This window comes from Lipophrys pholis, assembly GCF_963383615.2.
Source record: "Lipophrys pholis genome assembly, chromosome: 7".
NCBI classification, from domain to species: Eukaryota; Metazoa; Chordata; class Actinopteri; order Blenniiformes; family Blenniidae; genus Lipophrys; species Lipophrys pholis.
In genome coordinates, this window is record NC_137638.1 from 24,969,390 (window position 1) to 24,979,244 (window position 9,855).

The 9,855-nt window shown below is 41.3% G+C and overlaps 1 protein-coding gene across 1 annotated transcript in view; it reads left to right on the forward strand.

Annotated features, from left to right (window-relative positions):
- The window catches only part of LOC308111973 (transmembrane protein 132C), a 151,682-nt gene that overhangs the window by 25,012 nt on the left and 116,815 nt on the right, over positions 1-9,855 (forward strand). Inside the window, exon 2 of the mRNA XM_080467135.1 lies at positions 3,682-4,570. Coding sequence (XP_080323261.1) covers positions 3,682-4,570 — 889 coding nt within the window. The remainder of the gene's footprint in view (positions 1-3,681; positions 4,571-9,855) is intronic.

The window sequence follows — 9,855 nt, forward strand, 5'->3', positions numbered from 1 at the left end:
GAAAATTATACTGTTTGCGAGTCGATGCAATTTAAAGCTTATGCATCTGTGATTTGGAGTGCCTAATTTCGTATTTAGCACACACACACTGTATGCTGCTGACACAGTGGGAGTCTGGCGCAAACATACCAACATCCTAATTTGTATTGAATTTTCCATTTTCTGTCCCATTTCCTCCTTTCCAGCAGACTCGCTGCTCGTTTTTATTAAGAGATGGCTGCGCATTTGGATTTCGTTTGTACACAAGACGCAGCTCACTGCTTTTATTTCACACACTTTGTTGGTACGCTAAATAGTTTGACAAAGATCCTTCCTGAACCAGGTCTTGTCTGGCAGTTTCATTTATAAGCTCTCGCACATGCTCTTGTGTTGTGCTTGTAAATAGTTAAAGACTTTTTTTGTCTGGCTCTTGTTCTGTCTTGCTGGCTCGTGTAAAAGTATGACAACAGCCTTGCGGAGATTTAACAAAATCACTTAAACTTTTAGGTTTACTGTGATGCTTGGCGTATTTTCTGGAGAGCAGACCTTTGAGTATTTTGTTACAGTGTTTGCGTGTATATTTCATGACTAAGAAATAAAGAATAAGCAGCGATTTATAAATGCTATGCTGTGTTTTCCAGACTGTGTAACAATACTTGATCCTGTCTGTGAAAACAACAAATCACATTTTAACAGAGAGCGAGGTGCTCGGTGGGGAGATGCCTTTGCTTTCACCTTACTGGAGACGTGTGGGTTCAGCCACCAGAGTGAAGCTAATGTTACAACTCAGGACGCAGAAGATGAATTTGTTCCTGACTGTTCTGTCTTCATGGACTGCAAAGCTTTTCATTTGCCTGCAGCGCGGCGCCACATTTACAGGAAAGCCACATGTCAACGATCGACACGACCCGCGTGTTTGGTCGGAAAAAACACGGATTAGCCTGTGTAGTTCTGCTGGTCAGAAGTGAGCGTTCCCTGTTGAACGGACCCAGTCTGGATCTGCACTTGAAAGCGGCTGAGTGCTTTTTAACTTCTGCACATGGCTGGAGGTTTGCACTCTGCCTGCTCCCCTGCTACCCTCAGTGGGGCAGCTGCAATGAGGTCAAGAGGAGCGCCGTGAATCGCAAATCCTCGTCAGATTCGTAACGTGTTAGGACATTGATTTACAAGGGTGATCAGAGGGTGGAAAAAAAAAAAAAGAAATCCTAAGGCATCAGTGGCATGGAAATGGGAATGTGCTGAGAGTGTAATCATGTAAGAGACTGCTCTTGAGAAGGTCAAAGCCCACTCTTATTGTGATTAAAATCCTCTTTATGCGTGCTGCACAGTTCCTCAACCAGTTTGGTCTTAATGTGATAACAGAGGAGTTGTAAGACTGTACTGTGAACTTGCTCTTGTGCTTTAGAGGGCAACCAGTGTTTTAATGGGTTTTTATTATGCCTTTAGTTTATTTCATAAGCAATCATTGATAAAACCTCATTTATATGTTAGGACCTTTGCTCTTCCAATGATGAAGTTAATGTTACAAATCCATAACAAAGCCACCATTTCGGTGTAACGGGAGTTTCCACAGTCTTCCTCTGCATGCATGACTTTTCTCTGGTACTCCAGTTTCCTCCCACAGAACAAAAGCATCCATATAAGGTTATTTGGTGACCTGGTTTAAATTGATTTAACCCAGTCCTGGATGCAGTCTGCCGTCACCCATTTTTAGCTTTGAAAGGGCCCTGAAATAGATAAAGCGACATAGATAATGGATGGATGGACTCCGGCTGTTTTTGAACATATGGTTGGAATTTAATCAGTAGATGTGTGGTTTGTTTTGGAAAGAACACATTGCAACAGGCAACGAGTTGAATTTTTGAACTTCTTGAAAATATTTTTTTAATCATGATTCATTCATCATTTTTAATATTTTAATCACTCGCGTGTTAACATATCCCCAATCGTATCCTCATCTAAAAGAATCTAACAATGTTTGCTTCATAGTTTCAGTCATCTGTAACACTGGATCACACACATTGATAGGCACTTACATGCATGTAAGTAGTGACTCATATGTGTGAATGTTTGTGTGTATATGAATGTTTGTCATATGAGCCATGGTCGCTCCAACTTATATAAAATATGTGTAAATGACATGATAGATACTCCTAAATGCTGCACACACACCTTAGGGTTTGGTTGCATTATGGTAGTATCATTGAAACCAATTCTAAATATATAAATCTGCATTAATAAACAATGAGGATACGGTTAATTAACTCATTGTTAAATTTGCTGTAGATTACTTTTTGTGGCTGTTTTAATTCCTTCATGGTTCCAGCACTAATTCTAACAACTTCCAGAGTTGAACAATGGCAAATTGCAGTCTTAATAAATCTTTCCCAGATGTTCGGGTCACATCTTTGTCTTAAAAGTTAGACCATAATTCTGCTTATGCAACACTACAACCTGCAGTTCTTCCATTGTCACTGCCTAACAATACATACAATAGAGTGGCCCAGAGATTATAAATAGTAAGAAATCAAATGTAATGTACAATTGTAAAGGGCGTATCCCTCTACGCTTAACACATGCAGGGTTTCAGCATGATCAACATATTCTATATGTCAACCCATTATAAGATTAATGAGGTTTAGTTAATTTTCTTTGGCATATGTAGGTTATGATGTCAGATTGATTCAAGCTTTGAAAACATCTATCCATCCCGCTTCTATACCAGTTTGTCCAATTTGACCTGGACAGGTCACCAGTGTATCACAGGGCGACAGACAGTCACACTAATTACTTCCGTGGCATGTTTTTTGACTGTGGATGGAAACTACAGTATCGAGACCAAACCAAACCCCCCCCAGGGACACAGGAAAACCCCTCAAGTCTGGGATCAAACGAGGGATATTTCTCCCTCCACCACCACCGTGCGGGACCCGCCTCATAAATATGAATTCTTCAAACTAAACAGCTTAAAAATAATGAGTTACAAGAATATACTGCTGAGAGCTCTTTCAAGTCACCAGATGAGCAGATGTCCCAGCACGCCTTTATTTTAAGGGTGAAAACTCTCCAGAGACTCTCAGTTTTGTATTATGAAGAAAATATTTATGATGGCAACTTGCTGTGTGTTTTGATAAATATAGGATTATGTCACTGAAGCTTTCTTCGTAAATAAAAAGAGGAGGAAGATGCTAAATTAACTACAAGGAAGGTAACTGAATTTAGTCGTGTGGAAGCAGACTTGCGTGTCATCTTTAGACCGACTCGGATGCAAAGTGTCTCAGACAAGAACAAGCCCATCGGTAAGATCTTCGAGTCAAATTTAGATTCCGCTCCTTGAGTTGAATCAAATCGGTCTGATGACTGATCTGCTGTTGACTCAGTTTAATGTCTTAATTCAATTCAGTCACTCTAACTTTAGCTGGTGTCGCATTTTCAAAACATAGTAAATAACGTTGGATAAATCAGTCAATAAATGCTCAGCGTATTTAGAAGCATGTGAACTGGTTCGTGTGCGAGAGCTGGTTAGCCTGCTTAAGTTTAACACAGGATGTATGTGTCGCCTTTTATTGCCGCCTCAAATTGCCGTCACTTGTCACAAGTGTCCACTTTTGCTTAAAGACTGTCTTTATACACCCAAGTGCTTTTTTGGCAGAGTGGAAAAGAAAAATGATTCTGACTCAGCTTTTCTGTTCTGTCTTTCAGTAGCCGACTGTCGAGTCCTCGAGGGATTGCAGAGATATTCCTCCATCCCTACATACCTGCCCGTCAACTATCATCTCCTCAACACTGACTTGGCATTTTTCCTGAAGGAAGCCAACCAGGACTTCATGAGGAACTCCAGCCTGATGTCGCGGACTGAAGCCTTCTTCATATACCAGGCTAGAAGTTTACCCTCGGTAAATGCCAGCTACGGGCCGCTCTCTGTGGAGCAGCCCGTCCCCCTGGAGCTCCTGCAGAGCCCGGGGACCTTCCCTTCCTCCTCTGTTTTTACCTTCAACTGGAAGGTGCAGACATTTATCATGAACACCCGCATCCACTTGGCGAAGCCCAAAGTCCAAGTCCTGTTTTACGTAGCCGGCAGAGACTGGGACGACTACAGCGCCATCGATAAGCTGCCCTGCGTGCACATGTTTGCTTTCCATGAGACCCAGGAGGTGCGTGGAGCCTGCCAGCTGAGGGGGGAGCTGGGTTTGTGCGTGGCTGAGCTGGACCCGCTGGCCGGCTGGTTCAGCCCACCCAGCGTCGTGCCGGGCCGGCAGAGGAGCCCGGAAGTGTCCGAGGGCACCCCGGTGGAGCTCTACTACATGCTGCAGTCCACGGACGCTGGGGAGTGCCACTCGGAGGACTCCAGAAAGGACAACTTCATCCGCTCCAGTCAGGAGGGGCTGTTTGGCTCGTACACGTCCACACCACTGAGGAGGATCGGGGGTGTGAGGCTGTACCAGAACCCCACTGAGCCCCCGCTCGCTGAACACAGGCTGGATAATAACTTCATGGTCATGGTGCCAGCCACACCCATGAGACAGAGAGAAACCATCTCTGCTTATATCTGTGCTTCAGCCTACTCTCCCGTGGAGATGTTTACTCTGAGGTAAGAATACATTTCAATTTGTTTCTCAATGAAATGTCTGACTGCAGACTTTTCCCTGTCAGACTCTGCATCCATTATCCACCGACTCCCGCATATTCTTGTGATTCAGAATTTTCATGACGGTTTAGACACAAAGGATTTAAAAGGAATCTGTGTCTGCTTTGAAACTTAAAAACAGCAGGACCAAGGCTCCATTTCTTTATATTTTTTCCTTCTGGCCCTACCTGCTTTAAGTTGTTTTCCCTCGTGTTCCATTGTACCTTAGCCGGGCCTATTAACATATTTTCATTTTCCTAAGACAGATAATTTCATGACATTGCATTAATGACTTTCTTGCTCCTCATAAACGCCACCTGTTCACCAAGGTGAACAGTAATCACTACGCTGCAGCGCATAACTGATCAAATCATTATTTGTTGATAAGTTGTTTGACAACATGATTGTAAAATGCAGGCTAATGACGGCAACAAAAGAGTAAAAGGAGCATTGGTTTGTTAACTTTACAACCTCTGTGAGGACATCGTCTGGAAAAATGATCTTTGTTTTTAGCGATGTGTTAGGAAAAGAAGAAAGTAATCACACAGTCGACACAGTGAATATATTGTTCTGATGTAATTTTAACTTCTCGAAAATATAATATAAAAGCAACTTCACATTTTATGCAAGAGTTGGTGCTGCACTTCGAATTTTGAATAGAGACAGTTCCTAAGAAACCAAGAGAGACAATGGAGATACAATTTGCGTATTAGTTAGAGCGTGGATGGATTTTCTTGTTGGGCTGAGCCAGGCTTAGTTTCTGAAGTTGAATTAAACAATCTCCTGTCTCCAAATACACAGGAACAAACTAAAGAAAAAAACCCAAGACCAAAAAAAAATAAAAAATGCACTGATAAAATGCAAACAGAATAGGAAGAAAATACAAACAAAATAGGAAACAGGTCAAATCAAACAGATGTGGCTGGCATTCAAGCTCGACAAACAGAAGCTTTAACAAGGCTGGTTTTACAAAGCTGAGATAACAGAATGAAGATAAGAAAAACAAACTTTGGGAAAACATTCAGGGAACAAACGACAGAAAACCAACAGCTCGAGGCACAACACATACCTATATGGTGAAAGAGGTTTACTTATAGAGCAATTTTTCACCCCTTAAACTCTCCCAAAGTGCTTTATTTTGTTAGTCACATTCATCTATGCACGCACACACACACACAAAGTAACCATGACTATAACAATATAATCTTAACTGTATAACCATTTTTAAATAGTCATCAACGGGTCCTGATCTACGAAAGCTTTGCATGTATTAAAATAGGTCCAGATGTGTGGAAGCTGATCTACTGACTGGATGCACTGAGGCTCGCTCCCGACCAATGTGCAGGATACACGCTACCCTCTTTGTGCATTTGCACTCACCAATATTGAATAGCAGGCACGTCTGTTTTCAGGGCTTTTGAAAAGATGCTGCTGGAGGGAGAGGCATTGCCTCAGCTGGCTCATCGCAACTTTTATTTGCAGACTTTATCATAAGATGTTCCCCGCGTTGTACCTCAAATTTAGACTTCAGGTTTTAATTTGCACTTTTTTGTCTCAAATTCATATTCATTTACAGTGGTACACCAATTTCCCCCACAAACACCCCACAGGTTTGTGCTAGTGGCTCCATTCAGTCACTCCATGGTGCACACACACACACACACACACACACACACACACACACACACACACACACACACACACACACACACACACACACACACACACACACACACACACACACACACACGAAAATAATCATGTAAACAGGCTTAATGCATGTGAAACCTTGTTTTGAATACTCCAGTTAATATAGGCTGCTACTCAAGGTGTTATTCTTAAATCACCCCTAACAACGGATGCAAACTGGAAGCTCAATCTATTTTGTGAGTGTGTAATCTCGTGTGCTTTATGCACGATCTTAGTAAATCCACCCCCAAGTGTTAAAACAGGGCTTTGCGGTACTTTCCAGTATATTAATGAAATACAAACTGCCGGTTTCCACACTGAACGTAGTTGCTCTCACCAATATGGCAGTAATGTTGGTGTACAATTCACCAGCCAACGCAGTTTTATCCATTTATCTCTATGCATACACAAACCAGGGAAAAAGGGGGAGTTGAGACTGAAAATGAAAGGCAATGTCAAAAGACTAAGAGCAACAGCAAGGTAGGAAAATATAAATGATGGAGTCACAGAAAAACCAAAAATCAAATTAAACATGACTTTTATTACAGCTTTAGCTCCACCTGAAGCAATTTTTAAAAGAAACAAAGAAGATTTCTCTTATATCTGATTATCCTTTAACACATGTCAGGACTCTGCTCCTCAATCTGGATTACTCAGATTACAGTAATCATGCTTTGTAAGTACAGCTAAATGTTGTGCTCTGCCGTTAGTAGATTATGTTTTGTGTTTTTGGCAACTTCAGAGATTTCAGATTTGAGATCAAACAATATGATCTGACAAAATAAATGACTAGTTTTAGCTTTTTTTTTTATTTTTTTAAAGAAAACAATCAAACTATTAATATGCAAATCTTAATAAATCTAATTCAAAGGACGCTTCTCTCTGTACTTGGTGTAGTTTTGGGAGGGCACTGTACACATCACAGACAAGTTCGTATTTTATGGTTGTAGTTCTAAAGTTTGGATTTGCAGTAAATAGATTATAAAGTTGTTTTATTGCTTTTATCTGGCGCCTACACACATCATAACTTCAGTCAGGTGACCGAGCACAGTAAAAGTACCAGAGGAGCGCGGTTGTGTCTCGGCAGTGGCTTGATTCAGTGAAGCTGTTGATGGGTACTAATTACAATGAACAGACGATACAAAATGATTTAGATAATTAACATGCAATGCAAATGAGGGCGTCATTAATTAAAATGCATGTCCATTAGCGTAATGACTGAAGTTGATCTTAATCACACTCCTTTGGAACATTCGTAAACCTTCAGAGTGGCACAAACGAGAGGTCAAGCCAATTCATCAGCTGGCGTGCAGAGCAAAACAAGCTGGATGCTGAATACAAGTTTTTTTTTTTTTTTTTTTTTTTCTTTTTCTGTTTAAGCAAGTTGAAAAGCACAGAAGTAATTAGGGAATCAAACATTTAAACGCTCACGTGAAGCTGCACCACACTCACCGAAGAGACGCGCAGAAGGAGCTCCAGGCTCAAGACTGCAGCCAAGGTAAACAAGTTAACAATAACTGAAGTTTTAACGAGTTCAACAAATTCTCTAGAATTGTCCTTTCTGTACTTAATTACCGACGAGTTGTACCGATGTGATAAGGCACCGCAAACTTTATTTATTTTTTATTTTTTTCCCCAAACTGAAAAATTCTGAATGATTTCTTTCATCAGTCGAATGAACAGGCCAGGCAGGCCACAGAGGCGACGCCTGTGGTGTTTTTATTTGGCAGTGCGGCGCATGGCGGGCGCAGGTTGGCCATCTGAGAGCGGCAGATATGGAAAGGCCTCTGTGTGGTCCTAGGTGATAAGGCTGTCCTCATACATGAATTTGTTCGGACGCTTAATCACCACGGGAAGACTTTGATCTCTATATTCACAACATCATTATCATCTGTGTACTACACACTTCTGTGTCGGCCATTGTTTGTCCGTAATCGGTGATTGCAGGATGAGCTTATGATCCTGTGAAATCTGTCAAACAGACCTCACACGACTTCGGTTTCTAAATGTTTTCTAATAACAAAATCCAAAAAGCCCCGGCCTTTCATGGTCAGTTTCTTAGTTATAAGCGGGTTCAAGGTGAGTAAACAACCCATATGTATTGAATTCAGTCCTGTCTTTATGCACTCGGTTGAAAAACGGTAAATTTGACAGAAGGTTAAAATGGCCACTGAGCCCTTTGGCAATTATTTCCTCCTCTCCCGTTCAGTTTTCACCTTCGCCTGATCCATTATGCTGAGAGACTCGTGCTGTGATAGATGTTATGCAATGAAAGCTAATTTCGCATATTTTTAATAGCCAATCGTCTGGCCAATTTATTGCATTGTGGGCGCCCAGCAGGTTATGGCTCGCTGGGGCATTTCTCTGTTGACACGCTACTTTTGATTCGAAGGACTCTGATTTGATTTGACCTCCTCTGCGTTAATGGACTCTGTCACTCAGGAACTAAAAAGTTTTGCAAGCAGCTTATTTATTTATTTTACAGTAGGCTCGCCTCATCCTTGAGGAGAGATTTGTGATGCGATGCATTGATGTCACCGCCCTCAGTCTCTATCAGGAGTCGTTCTGACAACCCTGGCAACATTTCTATTACCTGCCTTCTCTGGCTTTGATAAGCCGTCATCCAGCAAAAGTCACGAAGTTTGAATGTGATGCAAAAGACGAATTATTGGATTAAAAAAAACACACTACCGTTTGAAATCTTTCAATACGTCGTCTATGTCTTCCTGAAGAAGCAAAGTGGAGAGATCCAGCGCAGAGAGCAGCCAGCATCCGTCCTTGGTTTTGCAATTTGCTTTGAAATAAAAGGCTGTTCACAGAATTTGATATTAGTTTGACGATAAAAGCTCTTTCATTTCACTCTGACTGCTCAATTTCTGAATTTTAGTTTTCCTGTGAGCGAGCGGTGATATAAAATTCAGTGCAAACTGCCTCCTGATCTGTTTTCAAATGAAGACAAAACAAACAAACTTTTTTTCCCCCTAAATATCCATTCAGACATTTTGAATCAGTGTAATCAGGAACAGTGAAAACAAAACTGCAAGGAATTCCAGCTAAAATATACAATCCAAAAAATGCTCTGACTTTACTCTTGTTACTCTATCATTTCTTCCAATTTGGTTCTATTTATTATTCATGTGTTTTTGGTGTGACTTACTTCCTTGTCAGTCAGAGCACGGACGTATATGCCAGCGTTTTTAAAAAGGGCAGCGAGGGATAATTTGCAAATTTGTCAGACTGGGAATGTTTACCCGTTCCACAGTATAATATTAGCTGTCAGAATCCTTCGCCATGAACTAGAGTTTCTAGTGTCACAACTTCTGTGTGGCTTCCTTGTTCCGTGAATTCATTCCAAAGAGCAAACACGCAGTCTCTCTGTCACAGCAAAAATAAAAAAAAAGGTGTTTTGTCAAGCCGACAGTTCGGGTTGCTCGACTTGCAGCGATCAGTCAAACACCTATTAGTGTACTGACATCGGTGTCGTACCGACAGCAAACAGTTAACGGCAACTCCATCTGTTCATGTTGATCCATCCGTTCAACTTTAATTAGAGATGCTAT